The 26,865-nt window shown below is 41.3% G+C and overlaps 1 protein-coding gene across 1 annotated transcript; it reads right to left on the reverse strand.

Moving 5' to 3' along the window:
* Positions 1 to 568: 568 nt before the first annotated feature.
* Positions 569 to 24,086, reverse strand: LOC117547981 (arachidonate 8S-lipoxygenase-like). Its single transcript, XM_034218895.1, has 15 exons — positions 23,771 to 24,086; positions 23,323 to 23,500; positions 22,906 to 23,107; positions 22,125 to 22,206; positions 21,799 to 21,921; positions 21,599 to 21,702; positions 20,844 to 21,010; positions 20,571 to 20,714; positions 19,948 to 20,151; positions 19,646 to 19,732; positions 19,361 to 19,530; positions 3,080 to 3,201; positions 2,873 to 2,973; positions 1,118 to 1,288; positions 569 to 901 (listed from the first exon to the last, which is right to left on the reverse strand). The coding sequence occupies exons 1-15, from the start codon at positions 23,803 to 23,805 to the stop codon at positions 722 to 724; spliced, it is 2,070 nt and encodes a 689-aa protein (XP_034074786.1). The 5' UTR covers positions 23,806 to 24,086; the 3' UTR covers positions 569 to 721.
* Positions 24,087 to 26,865: the final 2,779 nt, after the last annotated feature.

Raw genomic sequence — 26,865 nt, forward strand, 5'->3', positions numbered from 1 at the left:
CACTTCCCATGTTTCGTCTTTCTGCTTTGATCCTTATTTTTTCTGGGCAAACTCAAAGGGAAGGTTGTTATGGTGAGAAACCTAATTGCTGCGATGCACTTTTATAATTAAATAAATATTTTCATTTTAAATTCATGGTGTGTTGCATTCTTTGTTTATAACTGTAGATAGTATGGAAAATCATGACATTTTTTGAGCTTGGGTCCCTTAGGACCACAACATTTCTGTTTTGGGTCTCATGCTGAAAAAGTTTGGGAACCCCTGCTCTAAAGCAAGTTTTAGAGATTTTTATTTGTGTTTAATAATAAAGGCCGGACCTGTCATTTCAACATGTCAACATAACTATACCTGTGTCCAGAAATAGTTAAATACAATTAATAATTAATAACATTTTCTTAATCCTATTGAATCTGTAGCTTTGACATACATAAAGAGTCACTTAAAGAAGTTGGGTCATTTGCTCAATAAGGGAACTAAAAGGACTATCAGAAGGAATTAATAATCATTACAAAAAAAAGTGAATTAATATATTTAATATCATTATTAATCAAATAAATTCAGTTAAAAAAATTCCCAGATCATCACTCAATGATCAAACGCAGTATTGTTTCCTTCCACCACACCAACATTATTTAATAACATGCAGTTTTTCCCCATTTCTACTTTGGTTAATATGAAGGGGAATTTGGCCAGCACCTCAGGAACATATTCCTTCTGATATTCAGATAGCCACACTATTTTCTAGCTCCGCTGGATCCATGTATGTGTATGGGACCTCCAGGCTCATGTTTCTCAGATGGATGCGTGCACTCAATGTTTGAAGCTCTCCTTTATAGGCCCTTATCAGCTCGCAGGGGATCGTCTCGTCAAAGTCGGCATCAGGGTAGTGGACAAGATGTACCTGATAGAATCAATTATACAAACAAAATAAATGTTCCTGCTCAAATTTAAATGTATATCAAACATTAAACAACATTTGGCTATATAATATATATATATTATAATATATATATATTACTATCTTATATAATGCTAATAATATTAATTGATTTGATACAGCATCTGAACATCTTGAGGTGATATGTAATTTATTTCACAGGAAGTTTTGGGCACTTACGGTGTCAGAGATTGAGTTGCTGAGTAGCCACAAGGTGGACATTGCGTTAGCTGTCTGACCCTTGTTAGGCAATGTCTGCAGCAGTGTTTCCTCACTTGTTTTCCCCTTTCTGGTTGGTGGAGGAAGTTGCATTGTGGTTGGAGTGTTGGGCATCCAGCCACCATAGTCATACTGCAACAAATTAATATTTGTGTGCTATTACATATAGAACAAAACATGTGCAGACATTAATGGTCCAGAGAGGATGAGGAGAGAAGAGGACAGAGTTTTCTGTAGTGCCTCCTTGACGTTCAATGTTTTTTTAAAGATATATATTCACTATTAAGAAAGAAAAGAAGAAGAATACAGAGCCACATGCAGGATAGGAGAGGTGTGAGGAATTGAGGGAAAATTGAAGTAACTTGAAAGTTTGAAGTGAAAGTTTGATACAGCGTATTTTTGGTATATTCATCTTAATGTCCCCTGATATACAAGAAGTGTGTTTTTATATATTCATGTGTGTATGCATTACAGGAGCCATAAGGCTGTATAATAACTGCTCAATTATACTGGTGTTTGTGTTTTATATTGATTTCTCTGTTTTATTCTTTCATAAATGTGAGGACTAAAATTGCTCCAAGCATTGTGGGGTGCAGGTTTGCAGGACAGGAGACTATGGGGGAGGGGAGCCAAGAGGGAAGTCTGAAGAATGTGTGTGTGTGGAAGCTGCAGGAATACGAGCCAGATGTGTTTGTTTTGCTTCAAACTAAAAGACTGTTTCCGGATCATCTCGGCTGGCGCGCGCTGATACGCTACGACACGCCATCTTTTTGCATCCCCCAATGAGATAACCTAAAAGGAGGAGCATCTGACCACAGCTCCTCCTGTTTTGTTTTTTGCATGTAAGCCTGGGCTGTCTTTGGTCCGGTCTCTTTTATCCTGCTGCCAAGACGAAGTAAATAAAATGTCCCAGCGGGAGGAACCAGGGCCGGGGTAATCCGGATTACTCCGTGAAGTTGTGTTAGTGTGTCTTTTGCCATTGAATCAGCATATTTGTTATAACCTTACCAATGGTTGCTGTGAATTCTTCCTCTGTTAATCTGACCCATTCACAAAACGAACACGCGGAGCCGAGGTGGGTTTTAAAACCACTCTACTCCAACAGGTGGCAGAGTGAAGAGGCTAGGGAGCAGTTACCAGGAGGTGAACTGGCTCCAGCTACCAGTCCACACTCCTCATTTTCTTTTGGTCTGATCGGGACGTGAACGTGTGACCCTTCGGTTCCCAGGCCAAGTCCCTATAGAGACTGAGCCAATACTGCTCTTATTACATAGTATATTATATAGTATATTACATATCCCTCAGCCCCGTGTCCTGGATTTTTATTGTCAGCTCTTTCTGCTACTACATCCACAAACTTACAGTACCTGCCCGTTTTGCAATAAAACCTTTTTAAAGTAATACAACTCCTGTTTCTGTTCTCATTGTTTTTGCATTGTGGGTTAAATCCAGTTGCTCTTGTGAGTTTAACAGCATGTTATAGTTTGTTGATTTTGTCTTAGAGCCTAACTGTGCCTATGTAAAGCCTCGCTGACTTGCTAACATAGCTTTCAAATACTATTTATTTTAAAGACTTGCTTACAATCCTCTAAGTCTAATATACATTTTTTTAACAGAATTCATCCATCGTTCTCCAGGACAGAAAAATACTAATAAAACCTTATTTACCCATTCCACACAAATACATAATAATCGTGGTATAGTAGGACGCTTCACCTGTCCAGTGTTCACGGCTGAGTGCTGTCCTGAGCAGGTGAAGATCACCATGGTGACAAACTTCACCAACTCTGCCACGGTGTTGAAGCTCTGTGGGATCCCTGAGAACCAGAGGGAAGTAAGACGCCTTTTTTAAATAATCATATTACAATGGTACATAACTGTGCACAGTTGTTATCTAAAACATTTAGCTTTTCTTTAGCCCACCTGTTGATGATCGGGAATGAAATCCATATTCAAAGATTTCTGAAATCCAATTATGCAGTCCTTCGTCACGCTCAACATCAGCATCACTCTTGTAGTGGAAGCTGAGCATTCCCTGCACAAACCTGAAATGTAAAATACATTTCTAGCTGGTGTATTATACACACTGCACTAGTATGACACTCTGTGTAGACATAATTGAATTGCCAATCCCTTTAGAAGAATCAGGTCTGTGCTTTTGAAGATTTTGGCAAAGAGGATCCTAACTTTGAGGAATAGTTTGACATTTTTTAAGACATGCCAATTTAGCTTTTTTGCTGAGTTAGCCCAGCTTAACCTGGCTTCCATGATGCATACCACCATTGGGTGTCACTTTGTTATGAAAATTGGTGCCTCAGCCTACAGTGGGGTTACTCAATAAGTACACCATATTCATACTGTAACAAATTAATATTAATCACACACACACACACAGCAAGAGAGAGATAAAAATAAATATGTTAAACTTATAGAGTTTTGTTTTAGTTTTTCCTGCCCCACCATTTTGTTTCCATGACCATTGTAATGTGAGTAACTATGGACGCCGCTGGATAGTCATACTGGGTTGACAATTATTGTACGTGTTGCTAGCTAGCCACACCACTGTGTTCCCAGAAATACACCCACCAACTGAAAACGGATAAACGGTTCTCAAGATGGTAGATGTTCTCTTGTGTAAATAAACCTTCTCAAGGTGTCTCATTTATAACATTTATTTGTGCACACTATTATTCAGATTTTTAAACAAATTATACTTTCTAAAAGAGTAGGGGACATGTCCCCAGCGAAAATGACGCCTATGATATGCAGAGTGTACCGAGTGTGAGGTATGAGCAGCTGGAAAGAGGGAACTCTGTTAGTAACAACACTATTACATTCTAACAAAGTAAGCAAGTTGAAACAATACAGCTACAGTAATTCAAGTATTCTTATTCCAGGTACCTTATGCAGTAGATGTGTCCTTGACACATTGCGCATCAGTGACACTGTGAAGACTTCAGCCAGCAGATGTGTGCGCAGCAGGTGAAAATTGATTTGATGCAGGTTGAAATCTGCACTTCTCACGAAAACCTTGGCCATCAACCAGTCGTACTCAGAATCAGTAGGCAGGAAGATGGGGTTGTCTCCTGCTGGAGTCTGCTTCAGCTGCAGGAGAAGGAAGGGTGATGTGGTTTCTTCAATCCATTGAACCATTTTCTGTAATTTTTGTTTCTTCTGCTATTTACTATAACTTTTCTCTGCTTTTCAGTCAATCTGTTAAACGCTTAAATATGGAAGTAAAAGCAGAGGGACTGTATCCACGGACTGGGACTTCAATCCCTGCTTAGGTAATCACTACTCCTATAACTTTACATATAAAGTAGTTTCATAGCAACTATTTGCTATGTTGCTCAGGAGGAAAAGCGGCGTCCACCAATTGCCGAGTCAATGGTTTCAATAGTGTCCTCGAAGAAGCTGATCCCTAAATTCTTCCCGATGGAATGGCCAATTGGGGTGTAAATTAGTCTCCCCTAATTAGTGTGTGAATGGATCAATGCTGACATGAGAGTAAAAGCGCTTTGATTGGGGCCAGAGACTGGAAAAGTGCTATATATACATATATATATATATATATATATGTATATATAGCTTGGGAGAAGATGAAGTGGGCAGATGAGACCAAAATGTAGATCTTTGGCATAAACTGGACACGCCGTGTTTGGAGGAAGAGAGACGCTCACTATAACCCCCAGAACACCATCCCCACCGTCAAGCATGGAGGTGGAAACATTATGCTTTTGGGGGTGTTTCTCTGCTAAGGGGACAGGACCACTTCCCTGCATCCAGGAGAGGATGTACGGGGCCATGTACCGTACAATATTGGCCTCCTTCCCTCAGCCAGGACACTGAAAATGGGTCATGGATGGGTCTTCCAGCAGGACAATAAACCTGAACATACGGCCAAGGCAACACAGAAGTGGCTAAAGAAGAAGCACATTAAGGTGAGGGAGGGGTCTAACCAGTCTCCGGACCTTAATCCCATAGACAATCTGTGGATGGAGCTCAAGCTTCGAGATGCCAAGCATCAGCCTCAAAACCTGAAGGATTTGGAGAGGATCTTCAGAGAGGAGTGGAAGCTATATGCTATGTAATATAATGAGAACATTTAAATAGACACTTTATTTAATTTACCTGTACAATATCATGTAAGCAATGCCATGAATTCTGCCATTGCAAAGTGTGTAATGTTCAAGTTTAGTTGTCACTGTCAGACATTGTTTTATTTAATTTGTGAGTGTTTAAAAAGGAGGACGGGTCCAAAGTGTTACAATATCCTTTGAGCTGACCTACCCAACACTCTAATGTACAGTAAAACATTTGTATTGCCATTTACATGACATTATGTTCTCAGCAAACCAAATATGCAAATATCAGTCGAGGCTTGTATGTTGTGTGCTGTCAGTGATCTCTTTATGCAACCTGGCATGATATCAGTTGTAGATTTGTTAAAATGGAAAACCTTACCATAATCCACCCTTACTTTCATTGGACACCATCCATTGTTCACATAAATTCCTAAGAATCAATTGCCGATTCATTATTAATTAAAACAGTAGGTATAGGTGGTACCAGTTAAGTAAATATCCTAGCTCCACAGAAATATGAATAATAAGATCTCTATACTCCGGATGTCCAAAGCAACATTTTGGGCTTGCCAGTTGGTCCTGCCAACCACGGCTCAGATTGTTCAATTAGTTGCTTACTTCTCTGCTTTAAGGTCACACAGCGCCAGAGGCTATTGAGACTAATGAAAGCTTTAGCGCAAGTTCAATAAGGAAGACCTAACTCGAGTCACTCACACGTCACTCTATGGCTCCCTTCCCCCCTCATTAAATATGAGGGCGTCACCCCTCAGCAGCCAATCGCTGCACATGCTAAATGCCTGCTCTTCCTCCCTGTCAGTTGTCATTGCAGATGATCACACGCAATGGTAGTTGCAATACAATACTCCTTCTCGTGAGAAAAACCGTAAGAAACAACTAGCTCAAGATGTCCAACTCGGACAATTCGGAACACGAACCTTCTCTGGAAGTCTCCGATCCCGGTTCGGCTCCCCACAGCGGCTTATCAACAGAGGCAGACTTCCTCATCGCTCGGCTCCTGCAGCAGGGTTTTCCCACAGCCCCAGGCCTCACTCTCTCTCAGCTGCGATAGCTCTCGGACCAGGTCTCCAGCGTAGCTCCCCAGTCCGGGGCAGCAGCTCCAGTCAGCTCCCCAGAGAGCAGGACGAGGGCCGCAGCCGCGGAGGTAAAAAAGGGCAGGAAGTCGAGCCCTCCAGGATCCCGTCCCCCTCCAAAAATCCACCCCTTCTCAGGCTCGCCAGGCAGGGAGTGTCACACCCCTTAGGAGAGTAGCGCGACCGGCTCCCTGCAATCCCTGGCTAGCTCCATGATAGCTATCGATGCTCGCCTCCAGGCTCTGGAAGACTCCGCCACAGGAGTCAACTTCCGTTGCACTCAGGTACTAGTTGTAACGAAAATGTTTGCACTCACCCTTACACAGGGTTGGATTGTAACGGAATACATGTAACGGTGTTACGTAATCAGAAAAAAAAAAAAAAAAAAAAAAAAAAATCAGTATATTCAGCTGGTGTTACATTTGAAAACGAGTAATCTGAGTGCAGTTACTTTCGTAAACCTGAAGCGAATACTTATTGGAATTATTGGTGGAAAGTTTCCTCACAATATGTAATATTCATTACCGGCAGAACCGTGTGCACAGCGCTGCAGCGTATCTGCGAGCGAGAGATGCAGCGTGTCCGTGAGGCCCCGCCCCGCACGCAGATGAGAGAGAGAGAGTTCTCTTTCAAAACATATTGGAAGGTAGAAACGGAGATGTTTAGATAAAACGTGGAAGATAACGTTTATGTTGCATTTATTTACTGTCGAAATGATGACATGTATAACGGGATCAAATCTAACTGAATGGCCTGCTGCTGCCTAATGCATGGGGAAAGTAACTGGGAAAAGTTTTAAAAGTTATTACATCGTTTCTGATAATAAATAATAATGATAATGCATTCTATTTAGGGGCGCCTTTCAAAGCACCCAAGGACACCTTACAATGCATAAACTTTTCCAAGGAAAGGTTTTAAGACAGTACAAAGAATGCAGTCTGGGTGAGTTTTTCTTTTTATGTGCGGTGCAGATGAGAGAGCTGTCCAGAATGACACTAAAATGTTGTGTTCGTGCTCTTCATAAGCTATTAAAACAGTAAAATACGTGTCTCCCGTTCACCAAAACATACCCATCGGTTATGGAAAAGAAAGTACTATAAAGAAGAAAGAAAAGGAGGAAAAAAGAAAAGATGGAAAGAAGAAGAGGAAAGAAGAAAAAGAAAAGGAGGAAAGAATAAAAAGAAGAGGAGGAAAGAAGAAAAAAAAAGAGGAAAGAGAAGAAAGGAAGTATTCTAAAAGTAATCTGCCACCGGTACCGGCGGGATCGTGGTTAGTTTCTGATGCGCAGAAGAAAAATCTGGCCCACCCTATATTTTTACAGGCCCACCCTAAGTACATTTCTGCCTACGCTACTGGTCCGCACAGCAGCAACAACCATCACATGAATCTCTTGTCCCCGACACACAAAGCAATAGCAATGTTAAAACTAAGTAAACTGGAAGAAAAAAAAAAAAAAAATCCCCAACAGGTGAAAACCTACCAGTTTCACCCACTGTCTCTGCCTCCTCCCTCCATGCCTCGCTCCTCTGGTTTGTATCCCGGTAGATGAACAGAGACTGATCATACAGCACCGGGCGATTCACTACCGCTATAATGAATTTTCCCTCAAATGTTTGGAATCTGAGGAATTACCTGCGTAGTCTCTCCCAGCATACACGCGGTCTGATTGGCTAGCGCTTGTACTGGCAGATTTGCATAAACGGGATTTTACAGCATATTCCTTCTCCCATACACCCAGACTGTAGAGTTATATTTGTATTTATTCATGTTAGCAAACTATGGATAAGCTTAAAATGAGAATAATTTGGGTAAAACTGTGAGCTGCATTTGGGGCCTGTTGACATGTGTTTTTGAGGACAAAGGAAGATGGGGGAAGGTGAGAGCATGTCCTGATTTGCATTCAACTTAGAACGAGCTACAGTGGTTGTGATGTTAAGAGAGGTCCCTTGGGTTTCTCTGGTGCTTATCAATAGTAGCAGTTAAGTGAATACTGTTCAAACAATACCTGTGTTTGTGTTTTATATTGATTTCTCTGTTTTATCCTTTCATAAATGTAAGGACTACAAATGGCTATAAACATTCTGGGCTGGTTGGAGTAAACAGGGTTTTATGGCTCTGTGGGGGAGGTGTAGGTATGCAGGCCTTGAGACCTTTTGTTGGAAAGTGAGCCTGTTTGGTTTCCTGCTGCGTTTCCTGCTGCGTTGCGTCTCCCAATGAGATGACCTGAAAAGATGACCAGCTGACCTAACACCAAACCCCTCCTTCTTACTCTGGTATATATCCGGTGGATCCCTGGCGTTCGGCCTCTTCTTCACATGCTGCCCTCGGGTGAAAGTAGCTCTGTAGTATGCGGACTAGAGCAGGAGTAAGCCGGCATTACTCCTTAAGCATTGCAATATAACTGTAATATATCATGTTGTATTGTAATGATTGTATTGCATTGTCATATTGCCATTAAGTAGATTATTGTTAACGGTTACTTTGTAGATATGGATTCCTTCCTGTATTATAACCAGCTTCATAGGAACGCGCGGAGATTTGAAAAGCGGACCAGTTATCCCTCCAAATCTCCAACAAAATGGTGACCCGACGTCTATAACGAAGCTGAGGAAGAATTCAGACGCTTTCAAACATCTCAGACAATCAGCAGGACTCTGCAACTTTGCAAATAAGGTAAGCAGACGATGAAAGTCGCCTGTCTGTAATTGGATACGCTAAAACTTTAGGATTGTCTGTAGGCGTTTCACAGTGTTTTTATAGTTTAAATGGAATATACAATGCATATTTTACTATGTTAGGAAAGTTATATACAAAACGTAAACGTGGATCGACAGGTAGACGAAAGTCCTGCGTGACGTAAATAGAGCAGTTTGGCGCGGATCTGCAGGTGTTTATTCCTGAGTGGCGTAGAAATGGTGCAGTTTGTGTGAATGCGAGGTTTGAATCCTGCACGGCAAAACCTGAAAACTCGATATATCAGATCGAGTCGCCGTTTAAAACTGGGGTTTAAATAACAGACCAATGCTAAAAGCTTAAAGCCAGAGGTCTGTTATATATTAAACCAAGGTAGAGCGTTTCCCTTTGTCTGGAAACTTCTGCTGCTGCCATCTAGTGGCTGAAAGGGGGTATCACACCCTTGAAACTTCTGCTGCTGCCATCTAGTGGCTGAAAGGGGGTATCACACCCTTGAAACTTATGCGAGCTTAGAGTTTAATCATTACATTGCTGGCCGGTATTGTTTGGTAAACTGGTACAAAACAATAAGGGATTGAACATTTTTTACAACGACAGCACCAGGAGATGAGTAAACTCAAGAATCTGTAGAGTGTAAATACATTGTGCAAAACACATTTTACACTCGAACTGTTTGCAAATGTAGACAATATAAATAAATGTTCAGAAAGAAGACATAGGCCTACACTTGATTCAAATTTCATTACTGTGATCCGATTGGTGTGCTCTGCAGGTTTACTATTGTTCGAAGTAACAGTGGGATTTAAAATGAGAGAAGATATGGAGATGTTCTTTCATAGTGTGTGGAATATGTGATGCTGGAAACATGTAAGTATTTCAGAGTTGTGTTGGGTAAATATGTAACAATGGATGAAACAATTTTTGGAGTGAGTTTTTGTAATATCATAAGTAGACATTAATTATGTTGTTTAGATGGCATTTAACAACTAAGACAGATAGTATGATTAGAAGAGACAGAGTGGAAAGGGTTGGATTTATTTAACATCAGTGTGCTAGACTTCTTATAGGTAATGTGTACCGGGACCTGGACTCCCCCTCTGAGTTAGAAAGGCTTTGATCCCGACCCTCCAAGCAGACAACGAGACCTAACCCAACAGGAGACTCCTCCTTCTCCATCGTACAGACAGAGAACCAGAGCTGAACCAACAACAACAACAAGACTACATCAAGACTGCAGCCAGAACTATCTCCACCTGTGGCATCCAGAACCAAACCAGCATGCTGACATACAGAGAGATACTCTCATCGGTCCCTCAAACAGGACATGAAGTTCCAAACTGCGCTGCGAGATTTGGCACAATAGACATGAGAGCAGAATCCGCCCTCCATAAAAACAGCAGAGAGACTGTAAAGGAGGAGTGCAACAACAGTGGCATGATGGGGCTGCAGATGTGACTGGGCCAATGGCTGCCTACAAAAGTTACAGCGGATGGATTCAACAGCTGATGGACTGAAGAGAAGACAGAATCAGAGGAGTTGGCATGGTCGATTAGAAGTGAGGAGGCCGGGGTCACGGCTTGAGAAAACCAGGGGAGGAGGAAAGGAGAACGGGAATGAGTGAGTTACACATAAACACACTTATTCACAAAACGCACATTTAAATAACTTGAATTAACTTCATAAATACGTAAAGACAGAAAGATTTATTAATCATTTGGTAAATTAAAAATAGCAGTAAAGAGGAAAATATTAAAGTAAGATGATAATCATCCTAAAACACACTGACAGAGTAGAACCATATTCTTCAATATTTTCATCATGTTAACAATTCATTCTTTAAGACATTTTTATTCACGTGTGAATAAAGTAGTGATCTCATTGGTTACAATATTGATCACCATTAAAAGGATAGTTTTAGGAACCACTCTATAGGACAAATCTTTGTTTGTATTAATGGCTAGTGCCAAGCCACATATTAAATTCCAATCTAAAGTGTTGATTTCACCATTGTGGCATAGTTATTACCAGACTTCGGTTTTAAATCCTTGATAAAGGAGGGAGTAATTGTTGCATGTTCGGACACCCAAGGTTCCACACACTGCTAAAGAGTTTAACATCGTTTTTTAAGTAGACCAGAATTATAATGAGCTATGAAATGCAGAGCGACACAGATCCTAGTAATGTTTTGACTCAAGATAATAGTTATGTACAAAAGTTTCTGAAATAGATCATTAGACATTTTAATTAGTAGTGGTACTCGAAGGAAGTGAGTTTTGTACCAAGTTTCAGGAAAAGTGGGAGGCGGAAGTCCCAATGACAAGTGAGAATCATCTTGAAAATTATAGTTGAAATCGTGACATTTTTTTGTAGACAAAGGATACTGGCCTATGCTGAAATGTCAAAGTCTCTGCAGAGCACGACACATGGCCAAAAAAGACGGAGACCAACTGACCTTTGACCCTGACCGACAGTGTAACTTGACAAGGCACTGTGGATGACTGACTCTGGGGTGAACCTGACCAAACTTGACATGACAACCAGACAGTGTGAGTGTGAATGAATGCCGGCATGTCATCAGTGTAACTGCATGATTCTAAAACAATAACTAACCAAGCATGTTTTTGGACTAACATATTATTTTGGAGCTCCAAGGGAAACGAGAGGTTTCCTAAAAATTCCACAAAAAGGGGAAACCGCACATGTGATATTTTCCTCTCACATGAGTTGGCGGTTGGCAAATGTAAAACTACAATCTGAAGATTCTGTTTCTTTTAGGCCTGAAGGACGGAGAGGAACACTTCTTTTCACTGAAGTGTTCACTGTGGAAATAATGATAATAATGTTCGTTATGTCCCTAACCAATTACCTGACAGTTTTTGTTCCCCTCCCATTACAGGCTTTTGTTACACATGATTTCATGTGTAAAAGGGGGGAGTGAGTATAATGTATAAATGTCAACATGGCTGTAAAATTCACAATTTACATTTTTTAAGGATTGAGCATTGAATGTAATTAACCTGCTCCATATCTGGGGATAAGATACTGTTTGATGAAGGTTGAGATGTTTCTAAATATTGATTTGAATTATAACAGGTAACAAAGAAGCAGTGGCCAAGGGGCTACTGTGAAACCGAAGAAGTTGACCTGTGATAATGAAACAATTTTGTAAGATTTTAACAGACATTAGAGTAACTGAGGTTTGAAATGTAGAAAGAACATATTACAGTTAAAGCTAAAACATAGTAATGTAATGAGACAGAATTTAATTTAGACAACATCATGTAACTAGCCTGGTAAAGAAGTAAAAGCCATATACTTTATTGTTTAGGTCATTATGGGGATATACATTTCATCTAAATTTAGAATAGAAAGACATTTGATGACAGTTTGTTGGAATTCTGTATTCATTTTTTCAGCGTGATAATATCTAAGCACTGACAGGTAGAAGCAGTATCACCAGGAAATCATTCACTTTGTTAGCATCGTGATTTTGGTTGTTGAATCCATAACATTAGTGTGTTTCTTTACCAGAAACATTAGCAGTTCATATTATATTTGGATTTTAAATAGGATTTCATTTAAAAATAAACACGGATGCTTGTCAGAAATTCAGAGCTATTGAAATATGTTATTTAGTTTACCTAAAGATGTTGAGGTTCTTATTTAGTTGGCACAATCCAAGTATTAAGATTCTGAAGCTGCACTGGCAGATAGGAGGTCTACAATTAATTTGGAAAACCTGTTCACAGACGGCTGTTGTTTCAAGACACCCCACCAACAGGCTCCAAGTGGGTCAAAACAGCTGAGCGTAGGCTTGAGGGAGTTGTATCAGATTTCTCCACACAGGTCACCGGCGCCAAAAGGGGGACCCGAGAAGCACGAGGACAAAGTGGCTCAACCCCAGGCTCTCCGACCCCGACCGAGTGACCCAGCGGACCTCTTATGCCGTCTGCCTGGGAGAAAAGGGGGACAGCTCGTACCACGGGAGCCAGTGTGCGGCGGGGAAACCACCTGCTAGGACCAGGGGACGACATCAGGACGGACGTGGCCCTGGCAGACGTGGACTACTCGGAAGCAGCAGACTGGAGGAGCAGGACCCTGGAGACATCTCTACAGCATCGACCCGGAAGCCGCCATCAGCGGGCCGGAGGACGAGGAGGAGGACGAGGAGGAGGAAGACATCTCTCTAGCAGGCAGCCCAGAAGCTGCTGTCAGCGGATTGGGTGGACAAAGACACGGCAAGCCGGGACGGCGCAGCAGAGGAGTCTACTTTGCTCTGATCAGTTCTACCCGTGAAGGGAAAGCTGCATCTCCCCCTCCCTATTAGCTGTCCTTGTGGGCTATTCCTCGGGGGGGGGGGGCTGATGATTCTAGCACTCAGCTACCCCCTCATGGTTCCTTCACTGCCATGGAAAGAGGTGTTCGGTCTCCATGAAGGTTTCAAGTACTCTAAATACCAGCTTCGGATGGATTTACGGACACAGTAGAAAAGAATGACCGTGGGTATATTTCAAAATGCCTTGTCTAAGTTTATCTCTGGAGAAGGAGATAAAAAGGGGGATTTGTAGAGTTATATTTGTATTTATTCATGTTAGCAAACTATGGATAAGCTTAAAATGAGAATAATTTGGGTAAAACTGTGAGCTGCATTTGGGGCCTGTTGACATGTGTTTTTGAGGACAAAGGAAGATGGGGGAAGGTGAGAGCATGTCCTGATTTGCATTCAACTTAGAACGAGCTACAGTGGTTGTGATGTTAAGAGAGGTCCCTTGGGTTTCTCTGGTGCTTATCAATAGTAGCAGTTAAGTGAATACTGTTCAAACAATACCTGTGTTTGTGTTTTATATTGATTTCTCTGTTTTATCCTTTCATAAATGTAAGGACTACAAATGGCTATAAACATTCTGGGCTGGTTGGAGTAAACAGGGTTTTATGGCTCTGTGGGGGAGGTGTAGGTATGCAGGCCTTGAGACCTTTTGTTGGAAAGTGAGCCTGTTTGGTTTCCTGCTGCGTTTCCTGCTGCGTTGCGTCTCCCAATGAGATGACCTGAAAAGATGACCAGCTGACCTAACACCAAACCCCTCCTTCTTACTCTGGTATATATCCGGTGGATCCCTGGCGTTCGGCCTCTTCTTCACATGCTGCCCTCGGGTGAAAGTAGCTCTGTAGTATGCGGACTAGAGCAGGAGTAAGCCGGCATTACTCCTTAAGCATTGCAATATAACTGTAATATATCATGTTGTATTGTAATGATTGTATTGCATTGTCATATTGCCATTAAAGTAGATTATTGTTAACGGTTACTTTGTAGATATGGATTCCTTCCTGTATTATAACCAGCTTCATAGGAACGCGCGGAGATTTGAAAAGCGGACCAGTTATCCCTTAAATCCCTAACAAGACCCACTGGCAGAGGAGGTGGCACTGGTCTCCTGCTCTCTCCCAAATGGAGCTTTTCCCTCTTCAAGCTACCTAACTTCACTCCTTCCACCTTCGAATTCCATGTCGTCACAGTAACCCATCCTATACAATTAACCATTGTTGTTCTCTACCGTCCATGGGGGACTTCTTGGAGGAATTAGATAATCTCCTCTCACACATCCCTGAAACTGGCCCTCCCGCTGTACTTCTCGGAGACTTCAACCTCCAGACGGGGAAGATAGACGAACTAACATCTCTGTTAACCGCCTTTGCTTTCTCACTGTCTCCTTCCCCACCAACTCATAAAGCTGGCAATGTCCTTGATCTCATATTCTCAAAGAACTGCGCTACTTCTAACCTCTGTAAACCCACTCCACACATCATGAACATTGCTCAACTTTTTGAAGCGAGCAACGCCAGCAAACGCTCCACGTCGCTTCCCAAAATACAGTTCTGCTAAAAGTGACGTCACCCCATTCAAAGTGAATGGGCAGAAGCATTTGGAAGCGTAACGCACGCCACCATGTGGATGGGCCGTCACAGTGGCTCTGCGCCAGAAACATCAAACAAATAAAAATTTTAAAAAAAAATTTAAAAAATCATCGACAAAGAACTTCTCAAAGGATATATAATCGGTCCTTTTAGCTCCTCCCTCTTCTCAGTGTTCCGTTCAAATCCCATCGGAATAGCCACACGTAAATAAAAGGCTGATTTTCGATCTGTCCACTCCCTGCTCCGGCCCATTCTGCAGCGTCAATAGCATCATCCCTCCAGATCAGTTCTCCCTTCACCATGCCTCAGTGGATAATGCAATAAAGATGATCAAGTTCACAGGGCTCGGCTCTCCAAAGCGGACATTACCGATGCCTTCAAATCATCCCCATTCATCCGTCTCAGTGGAACTTGTTCGGTATTAAGTGGGAGTCCAAACTCTATCTTCGCCGTTCGCCTGACCTTCGGGTGCAGAAGCAGCCCCCGAATCTTCAATTCCTTCTCGGAAGCGCTCTATTGGATCCTGAGAACATCGTCAGAATCCCCTCCGTCCTTCACCTACCGGACGACTTCCTCCCCATAGACCCGCCACAGGACAGCTCAGGGATCTCACTGGCCAAGCTTAAACACTGCTTCAGGAGTGAGGTGTCCCTCTCTCCAAAGAGAAAACGTTAGGTCCCGACACAGGCTTAGAGTTCTTAGGCATCATCCTCGACTCCATAGACATGAAGGCGTCTCTCCCCTCCGACAAATTGCAGCGCATCCGGGACATCACCAAGTCATACTGCGAGCAACAAGTTATCACAAAACAACAGTTGCTCTCCCTTCTCGGACACCTCAACTTCGCCATGCACGTCATCCCCCAGGGGCGCTCGTTCATCTCCCGCCTCCTGGACGCAGCATCAGCGGTCGACAACCTCCATGACTGCGTTTTCTTAGACGAAGGGCTGCCGCTCAGACCTACGGTTCTGGTCCCTCCTGCTCGCCCACTGGAACGGAGTTACTTTCTTTTACGATGGCCTCGTGCGTTCCTCTGACTCAATGAGGTTCTTCACGGATGCCGCCCATCCATGGGTTTTGGGGGTTTCTTCCAGGGAGAGTGGTTCGCAGGGTCATGGCCCCGTCAATTTCTACCTCAAGCAAGTTCTCATTAAATCCGGCCTATCACCCATATCATACCCGGGACATTCCTTCAGGATAGGTGCAGCCACCTCTGCTGCTAATCAAGGTCTCTCTACCTCATCCCTACAACAACTAGGACGGTGGTCCTCCTCCGCCTTCACAACCTTCATTCGTCCGGACATCAGCGCCGTACGGGCTTCCCAAAGATCTCTCAGACCCTAACTATGGTATCTATGCATATAACTGGTGGTGGCTCATAAACACATTCATAAGTATACATGTCTCACTAAGGTACCTGATATTCAAACTGCATTCCCGTCCTAGTCCGCGGGCCCCGCCCACAGGGAATAACGTCTCGTCTCACGCGCACCTCCACGTAACGGGCTCCATCTCCTGGACACAGGTATCCAAATCCCAGGCCCTCGCTCAAATGTGTCAGTGTAAAGATATATCCTGCGAAGTCAGGCGTGGCGGAAGGCCACCGTACACTTCGGTGTCAGTTACAAAACAAAGGAAAGAGAAAGAAAGAGTAAAGAAAATATATATATATATATATATATATATATATATATATATATATATATATATATATATATATATAGCCTGCGAAGTCAGGCGTGGCGGAAGGCCACCGTACACTTCGGTGTCGTAGCTTCGGGCTACCGTACACTTCGGTGTCGTGGACGTTGGGCCACCGTTACAAAACGAAACCGCTCGCTCCTCGGCGTAGTCAAGCCCTGCTGGCCAGGCATGCGACCCGCAGGTCGTTTTCAGGTAAGACCGGCACTGATTTCGGCAGTCAGAGTCTCAGCATGACCAGTAAGCTCCGGCAGTGATTCCGGCACTATGTCGCTCATATACGTGTTAATCTATTATCTTTCCTTCCCAGATCACCAGTCACCCCACAAGGTAAGCAACTCAGTTCATCTCAGTATTCATACTTCACTGGTTTTGGGGATTTCATCGGAGCGGTGCTTTCCCTCCTGAATGATTATCTTGCAAACCGGGGCCTAATCGCCAAACACCATTACATTCTCCTGTTGTATTATCATGGCAATCATTTCATTCATATGACGTGTAAACAATAAATATGTAATTCTTACATCACGTCTCTCCGGTTTGAACTAGAAATACGTGATGAGAGATCAGATGAAGATGGAGAAAATTGTAATGCAGGTTTTCAGAGAATTACTAAATATAATTTGTATGATGCAATATGGATAAGTAATCATTGTAAAATGACACAAGAAAGACGGAAACATTAGTGACAGGTTTGATATTGTTGTTTCTTTAAAACTAGGAAACCAGTTTTTTATGAAAACAAAATCTCTAATCTAAAGCTCTGAGCCAGAGGCATGGCTTCAGTGGGCTGAACACTGCAGCTCTTCAATGGAGAGCAAGTCTATCATTTGCAGAAGACCATGCTTTTTTTAAGCAGGAAATGTGAAAATAATATGAGAATGCTGACACTTTTTTCCGGCAATAAAAAAAAAATATTGCATTGTCATAGTGTGCAGACATTAGACACTCTTGTACTTATATTTATTGACATGGAAGTCACTGAGGAAAAATACTTACATTTGGAAATCAACCATTAATCAGAGGTTGTCGAAGTACTCAGATCTTGTACTTGAGTAAAAGTAGAAGTACTCAGATCTTGTACTTGAGTAAAAGTAGAAGTACTCAGATCTTGTACTTGAGTAAAAGTAGAAGTACTCAGATCTTGTACTTGAGTAAAAGTAGAAGTACTCAGATCTTGTACTTGAGTAAAAGTAGAAGTAATCAGATCTTGTTCTTGAGTAAAAGTAGAAGTATTCAGATCTTGTACTTGAGTAAAAGTAGAAGTAATCAGATCTTGTACTTGAGTAAAGTAGAAGTACTCAGATCTTGTACTTGAGTAAAAGTAGAAGTACTCAGATCTTGTACTTGAGTAAAAGTAGAAGTACCAGAGTGTAGGAATACTCTGTTACAGTAAAAGTCCTGCATTCAAAATGTTCCTCAAGTGAAAGTAGAAAAGTATTCTCATCAAAATATAGTGAAAGTAGCGACAGTAAAAGTAGTGATTGTGCAGATTGGTCCATTTCAGAACAATATATGATATGTTTTATAATGATTGATCATGAAAGTGTTCTCAAAGCTGGTAAAGGTGCAGCTGTTTGAATGACTTTGTATACTGCAGGGTAGCTTGTGGATTTACTCCAGGTGGAACTAAAGTCTGATTTAACACTTGATTATATTTCACATAATTCATCCACATCTGTAAAGTTACTAAAGGTTTTAAATACATGTAGTGGAGTAAAAGTGGCTATACGCTTTAAACTCTAAAATATAGTTACAGACAGACAGACATCGAGATAGAAAGACATCGAGACAGACATATACATAGAAAGACAGACATACGGACAGGCTGTCTTCTGTACTTGTATGTATGAATATAATAATATACGTACATTTTGTAACGCAGTCTAAAGGCAAAGACGTATAGAACCTTTATTTTGAAGAGTACAGCGCAAGCAATAAGGCACACTAGCCAATCAGAAGCAAGGAGGCGCTGGAGACACACCCACTTATGGAAACGAAACATTGAGTGGTATACTTGTTTTAACAGTAAGAACAGAAAAACAAAAAAACGAGCTGAATTTCCGTTTTTTCGTTTTGGGGCAAAATTGAAAAACAAAAAAACGACCCGTTTCTGCTTTTTTTTTTTTTTTTCAATTAGAACGACGTACCTTCGTCGGAGACGGTCAGTGTATATTTTGGTCATTGGATTTTCTTTTCACAAATGGATATTCAAAAACAAAAAACGACTGGATATTTGATTTTCGTTTTCAAATTGAAAAACCAAAATTGAAATACAAGGCGTTTTTCTTTATCATGGTCAAAAATGGATTTACTAAACTTAAAAAAAACAAAAAAATAATAATCTATTTAGCGTATTTGCAGATCCGTTTTACACTTGCACATTTATTTGTGAGTTTGCAAATCTTTTAATTGCATTTGTGGATGGTGTTTTACATTTACATATCACATATTTACACACAAATTATTTTTATGTTCACACAAATAATTATGAGACATATTTATGCCCATATAAATCACTGCCGAGTCCACTTTCAATGTCTACAGTGGTTGAGTGTGGAGGATGTTCTACCCTTTTGTTTAAGCCAGTTGCTGTAGTCTTCTTTGTAATGTGCTGGGACGGCAGGGTGAGGGCAGCCCACATCCACAGATTTAGTTCTCTAGGTCCTACAACCGACAGCAGGATTTTGGTTTTGATATTTCTAATAATAAGACACTACCTTTGGATGATATCCCAGAGCTCGAGTCCATCATCCCTGTAGTAGAAATTGGGCACAGTCTCCATGCCACGCTCAGTGATGTCCTCTGGTATGCAGAGGGAGCTGTAGGTCAATGAGGACAGTGATCGCTTCAGGAGTTTCATCATATCCTCCCCACCAGCCGCTGCAAACTAGGAAACAATGTAAAAAATGTAAGGAATATAGTAAGAGACATATACTGTACATTTAAAAAGTAAAACATTGCTTAGGTAATGGTTTACTGAAGGTGTGATTTTTCTTTCATACCTCGGTGTAAGTTCCATTCTTAGATATTAGTTGATTTCGAGCTAAGTAGTTGATTACCAAGGTGTCCCATGTGTGAGCCAACAGCAGCTGAAGGACAGAGTGAACTGTCTTTAGTGAAATTATAATTATTTCAAATTAAGAAACGTTGTTGCTACTATACCATTTAGCTGTGTGTAATGCTTGAAATACATAGACATCAATGTAATGCATTAAATTAGGAAGACGCAAAAGCTCATCAACTAAAAAAAACCTTCAACAACAAAAACTGGCAACAATAAGTTTAGCTTTCTCTCTTCAGCTACCTTGTGCAGTGGATGCACCATGGGAATGTTGTGCATCAGAGACACCGTGAAGACTTCAGCCAGCAGATGTGTGCGCAGCAGGTGAAAATTGAGTTGATGCAGGTTGAAATCTGCACTTCTCACGAAAACCTTGGCCATCAACCAGTCGTACTCAGAATCCGTAGGCAGGAAGATGGGGTTGTCTCCTGCTGGAGTCTGCTTCAGCTGCAGGAGAAGGAAGGGGGTGTGGTTCAGAGCAGCAGCCCTACGTTCCTTGGTCTTTTATGTTGTGGAAAGGAAGTTGACCTGACTTGTGTTGGATTTCTTATTTTATGTAGGAATAACATTTACATTTTAAGAATTTACTATAGGTTTAATGGTTTAATCTGATTTTTAGCTAGATGCTCTCTTTGTTTTTCATGTGAAATTCACATTTGCATTGAATCACAAGTAACAGTAACACTATTCAGTTTGTCACTGTCTAGTTCACCTAAGTGAAACTGAATATGGCTTTAAGGGGAATATTGACATGCTTCAGGGTCAGGCAATAGTGAATTAATGGACTTTTCTGTCATCTAGACACCTTTTGCTTTACTCAATAAACCAAATCTTAACGATTGACTATACCTCAGTGCTAATCTCACCTGAATAGCAAGTGGCATCAGCTTGTCATCATGTGTTTTGTGGAGCAGGACGAGGGGAGCCGTCATGTACTGCTGCTTCTCTTTGATGATGTTAGCTTTCAGTCCATCCAGAAGCTTGTAGTCACACAGGAATATGTTGCCTTTCTGTTTTCGAGAGGATAATACAGGATGATATTACACATACTAAATGAACATGTAATTGTGACATGCAAGTGTTAATTTAACATGTCATTGGGCTAAACACGTTTCTAATACTAAGAGTAAGACAATCACCTTCATTTCCTCTACCAAGCTACACGGACCTCTGGGGAAGACCATCTCATCAGTGACAGGAACGTTTTTGGGCAGAGCTGAACAACGTCGGATCAACATGGGGTTGACACCATTTAGGAACTGGTAGCCAAAGAAAGCATCCTCTTTCCAATGTTCCTCGACATAGTCTGGAAAAATGAAAGAGTTGAACTTAGTTGAGTTTCTAATTTTCTTTCTACAAAATCTTACTCTTCAACTATTATCAGCCTAATTACTATGCATTTGAAATGTGTTACACTAAATTCAAAATCAGAGACACTGTTTTCTGGTTGTTTCAAAGTCACAGTTTTGAGTAGTTTTCCCGGAGTATTATATGTCTGGCTTTAAGGCGGTCTGTGGACAGATTTTTACACAGGTGTGTAGTTGAGCCCCAAATAAAGGTCAATAAATGGACAATCTCTGGGAAAGGAGACAAAAGGGGGAGCGGGAAGCCCCCCACGCTTCTTCACGTCCCGTTCCAGATTTGGTGTGCGGTTGGTGTTTTCAAAGTCTCTAGATTTATCCGGTGTTACATTTGTTTAATGTTGTCATAACTGCGGGAAGGTCCAAAGGCCTGTTCATAACTGCTTGCTGCTTTAATTTTTATTGTGCTTTTTATTTTGTGATTTTGTTTTATTTTATTATTTGTTTAGATTTTAAGTGAAATTGAAAAATGTAATGTTATTTTTAATTTTTGTATTCATCGAATATAAGTCTATTAAACTACCATTAAGTACCGTAGATTTGTGTTGATCTGAAAGGGAACACTGTTTTGATATCATCAATCTTAGTCCAGTCATCCACGGAATCAGCCACTCCCTCAAGTTTGAGCTCAATTAGCCTAAACAAAAAGGAAAGAGTAACTTTATTATGAATCTTAAAGTCCTTTCAATAAACAGGTACATAAAAGGATGGATATCTAATTTGAGGACTTTACCCTGTCCCTAGAGTGAAGGCGAGCTCTATGTCCTTGGTGTAGGAGAAGTGGAGCGCAGAAGGCAGTGAAAAAAGGCTATCTGCCTTCATGCAATGGGGTAATCCCTCTGCATGATCATGCCAACTGGGAAATAGGAGAAGATTATGAATTTTGGATAGTCTCTAATCTAGGATATGCATGCTTAATATACCTCATATGTATTCAATATTGCAATTATGAAACTTGTGCAAATGTATAACGCATTTTACTGATCTCTGGCGGGTGCAAAAATGTCATATCATGGTTATATTTATATATATTATATTGTAAGGGGTCTGAGCGCTCACCAATAGTCAATCTCTCGCTGTTTTATCTCCTGCACCCGTATTGTCTTGGATTTTGGATTGCAGTCTTTACAGGCTGTCAGAGCTTAAAGAAAGAGATTAAACAAGGTTCAAAATGTGTGACTTATACAGTGTGGGCATGAATGTAATGAAGCCTAAAAGAGCAGATTGCAAATGTCTTCAGACAGGATGTCTGTCATAGCACATGACTACATCACTGCTGCCTGCAAATTCATAGATTTTGGCCCCATCTGGTGTAAGATTTTGTAATGACAAAAGGAACGTTTTCTCTCTGATCTGTTCCGATCATGTGATTTCTAGTTTAGGGATCAATCATGATTAGACTATATCTCAAGAAAATCACCATGTGGTCGGACGAATAGCTTCTCTCCACGTTATGAGCCTTTGCTGGTAAATTGGTTATTTCTTCTGTGTTTTGTGCAAATCGGCCTTTAAATCATTTTGAATGCATACTACTACATTGTGGTAATTGAATGAGCTAAGGTAAAAAACCATGAGCTAAATGTAGCTTCATGTTGTGTGCATAGAGGCTCCGTATTTAATGAAAAATCATGTGTGCTGTAATTTGACTCGAATTGTGATTCTGTATTTGTTTCAGTTTTCTTTTTTGAGGAAAGAGACAGAATATACAAATAAATCAGCAAAACACATTAACGTTAACCATGTGTTCAAAGATCTCTGAATCCTGTTGTTAGGTAGTGTGTGCGTAGATGGGACATGCATAAGGGATAAAATAATGTCATACTAAGACATTTCCACAAACCTGTTCCCTCTCTGAAGCAGTGCACCTCGCTGTCATTGATCCAGCGGTAGATGGGGAAGTTGTAGGTTTTTCCCTTAGGGGATTTCACTTCCACCTTTTTAGGAAACCAATTGTCTTCAAAGAACAGGAAACGCGGTTTGTCCAGCTCAATCTGGATCAGATCTCCAATGGAGACAGGGCAAGGCACTGTAAAACTAGACACCTGCAGTAATGACAGAAATGATTTGAGAACATACATTTTTTGGCAATTTCTTATATTGGTGGAAGCAGGACAGGTATCACATTAACATATATTCACAAACCACCAGATATTACTTTATAACATCATAATTCAAGAAGAAAACTAAACCTGAGTTATCAGAGAGTTATAACAAGCCCGTCTCTATTTAAACATTGATTGTGATATAACAGACTTACTGCTCCTCTTATAAAGTTCCAGGTCCGAAGATAGTCCATCAGCAACTCACGTTCACTCTTCCCATTTGTTCCCACCAGCTTAATGTAGACATTGTTTAAAGTCCCAGCATAGTCGATATTGGCAGTGAATACTGTCACTTCATAATCAACCATTTTCCCACTGGAGAGAGGAAGAATCCTGTAAGGGAGACAATAATAAAGATGTTGCTCAGCACTAGTTTGGGTTGACTGTGACTAGATAAACCTGAATGCAAAATATAACAATATTTACCCTGGAAAGGAAAAGACAAACCTGACGGCAGAACATTTGGGATTAATACTGGTAATACAATGAAAATGGCATTCGCAAAAAAGATAATATGACAAATACTACTATTTTTGTCAATTCTCACTTATTTATAAGTCTAATCTTTGCTAAAAGAAAAAGATCATAAAGCATCTCTGTTACCTGTTAGACCAAGAATCCTTTGGTGAATGGCTCATCTCTGCTGATTTCTCATTTTATATGTGTATGGGTGTGTCCACTCCTTAGTGATAGAAATGATTGGCTATGGTGGTGGAATGTTGGATACTTTCTACCTGTATGGGGAAAGTCCTGTTAGAAAAGTGCTTCCTCATTACGATCTCTATTTTATAATGACTTTACGTATCTTGTGTATTCACAAGATGTTTATTGGTCGTGGGTTCCTGCATATTTAACTTGACAAAAACGTGGTTTTAGCATCCAGGAGTTTAAGACCTCATTGTGCGTATATGTGTTATCTGTGTGTCTTAAGAAACTAAGGATATCCATACATATTTGACCCTTTGTACAACAATACCGGACATGGGTGAAAAGAAGGTTAAGTAGTAGGAATTAAATGATTTGCCAAGGTGCTACACAAAAGGAATGCCAGCTTGGCAAAGACAAAGCAACTATTCCAAAAAAATACACAAATCATGCGACTGTGTCTCAGGAGGTAGACGGTCTTCCAATTTGAAAGACCCTGTCGTTCCATGTCGATGTGTCCTTGGGCAAGATACTCCCCAGGTTGATCCCTGAGTGCATGTTAGTTCCCTTGAGCAGGTGGCACCTTGTATGGATGTGTATGAAGGGGTGAACGATGAGTTATGTAAAAGTGCTTTGAGGAGTCATAACGAACGGTAATGTAGTGGAAATATTTACTATATCCTTATATGTTCAAAGTAACCAAATGCTTCTCATTTGGTTAGATGTGCTGTTTGCCTCTATCTACTCTACTTCAAGGCCACAGCTGCTATTATGAATGGACTCACACATAGTCACACGAGAACTTGCCTTTCCTGAGATCTACAGCTCAAGGACATGTGTCTAATAACAATGTGACCGTGTGAAGACAGATTTCTTACCTTCCCACCATTTCTTGTATATAAGCCTTGCTACCATATTGAACTGCGCACACTCACGCAGACTATTTTATACTCTGTGAGACCTGTGTCTATATTTTATTGTATCTAATGTTTGTTTGAAGCTTCAAATAAACATCACCAGAAAGACAACTCTGTCTGATTCACCATTTATTTGTTTTGATCACTCTGACTTGTACTCTACAGTATTGGGGTTTTTAGATTTCCATAACAATTGGCGCTGCGAGCAGGGTCTCTGCAAGTTCGATTAGGGACACCTACGGACGCTGGTGGTGGCATGCTCCAGGATCCGCGGATCCTCCTCTACCCCGACAGAAACCGTATGGGACGAGAGGACCAGCGCCGGGGGTGGAACTGATTGATTTCACGAGATCCAACGGATTTAAAAAGGCTTTTCAATACTGGGTGAGAAGTGCAGTGTCTAAATTGTTTAAAGTTAAACGTAATTAAAACTCCATGACATTTATGAGAGGGACTGCTCGAAAGTAGGGTATATCCCGTCGTAGATCGTTTGTTTACGATCAGTTTTTGCGTGATTTGTACTGAGAAACAAATATCACATCATCGACGGATGAAAAAAAAGAAAGGTGTTTAAACACCCCTTGTTTTGTCAGGGGTGGTTTGGTAACATCTAGAGACTTTGTCATGGGAGCAAAGCAGAGTAGGGGGCTTGTACACCCCCCTGAGGGTCCGATTGTGGATGTCATGAGAGTAAAATATGGTGAGGACAGTCTGTCTAAATTAAATATATGGACGGAAATGTTTGGATTTCCAAAGGGAGGTTTTTGAGTAAATTAAAAATCAAGAACCTAAAGAATAAATTACAAGAAGAAGTAGAAATAAAGTTAAAGTAAAAGACTTATATAGAAAACTGGACACTCACAGAAAGTGTACTCACAGAAAGTGTTTATAATAAATACTGGGAGGATTAAGCAGAATGCCGTGAAAGAAGGCAGTTGGCCTTGGGCATTAAAGAAAATATTAAGGTTGAAGATGAATGTGAAGAAAAGAAGGAAAATAAATTATTTCCAAAACCATGTAAACCCCAGACATCTCTGTATCCTTCCATTGCAGGCCTGAATGACCTCTCCTCGACTGGGTATCCTTTCCCTCCCCCGGGGTACAACCCTGGCAATCCGGCTGGTCCACCTCAACCACCTCCACCGCCACTACAAGTCCCAGCCATGCAGTCAACAGACTCCCCGTAAGCTCGTCCACCCCCATCAGCCCCAAGTAGATGGGGACAACAGCGGGATAAACAAACCCAAGCCCAAGCAGGTGTTTGGGCAACACACCTCAGTAATGCCTTTCTCAACGGACTCACAGACACAGCGCAAGCTACGCAGAATGCTGGCCAGTCACAATACCAAGGGAGAGGCAGAAGAGGTTTTCCGAGGCAGAAGACGAGAAGCAAGACCTTCATTTGACGAAAGATGTTTCAAGTGTGGCAGTGTTGAACATTGGATTATGGGACTGCTCACAGAACACTGGCAGTGGAGGCAGAGAGGGACAACAAGGACGGGGCCATTCACAATCAGACTGACCTACACCAGATGGGGAGGAGGGGACCCGATCGAGCGAGACGGAAATTCAGCCAGCAGCATCGAACCAGGGAAGTGACACACACACACACATCATGCTATTGAGTAATTGGAAAATGTGTGAATGATGGTTATTGAGTAAAAGTAGAAGAAATGTCCCACACTGACTTTGGCTGTCATGGGTGTTGAGGTTCCATTTTTTTGGTTGATTCTGGGGCTACACATTCTATAGTAAAAAGGGCAGATTTGCCTTATTGCAAATTTAGTGGTAGATTATGCACTCAATAGGAGCGGCTGGGGTAACTGTAAAGGAGAAGTTTTTGTATCACTTCAGAGTAAAGATAACGGTGAAGACAATCATCCATTTCCCACATCAGTAAAAAAAACAGTTTTCTTTTAACATCTGTCTGCCCTATAAATACTGGGCAGAGATCTGAAACTCCGGTTCGGCTTAGATCTCATTTTTCCACAAATGAGGGTTTTAAAGTCCGGCAGCCATCTCCTACGATGGTTCAAAAACTGGCATTTGATGATAAAGAACTGTGTGAATGTGTATCTAATGACTGCTGACATATCCTGATTCTCAGGTGTTGTTGCGGTTTGACTGATCAACGTG

This window comes from Gymnodraco acuticeps, unplaced genomic scaffold (assembly GCF_902827175.1).
Source record: "Gymnodraco acuticeps unplaced genomic scaffold, fGymAcu1.1, whole genome shotgun sequence".
In the NCBI taxonomy this organism is placed as follows: Eukaryota; Metazoa; Chordata; class Actinopteri; order Perciformes; family Bathydraconidae; genus Gymnodraco; species Gymnodraco acuticeps.

Bases quoted from the DNA above. Each gene is read 5' to 3' on its own strand.
- LOC117547981 (XM_034218895.1), bottom strand. From the start codon at position 23,805: ATGAGCCATTCACCAAAGGATTCTTGGTCTAACAG. The intron at 22,207-22,905 runs GTTTGTGGAAAT...TCTTTCTTTAAG, and splicing joins CTGCTTCAGAGAGGGAACAG to CTCTGACAGCCTGTAAAGAC. The intron at 3,202-19,360 runs GTAGTGTCTTAT...TTTACATTTCAG, and splicing joins CTCTGGGATATCATCCAAAG to GTTTGTGCAGGGAATGCTCA.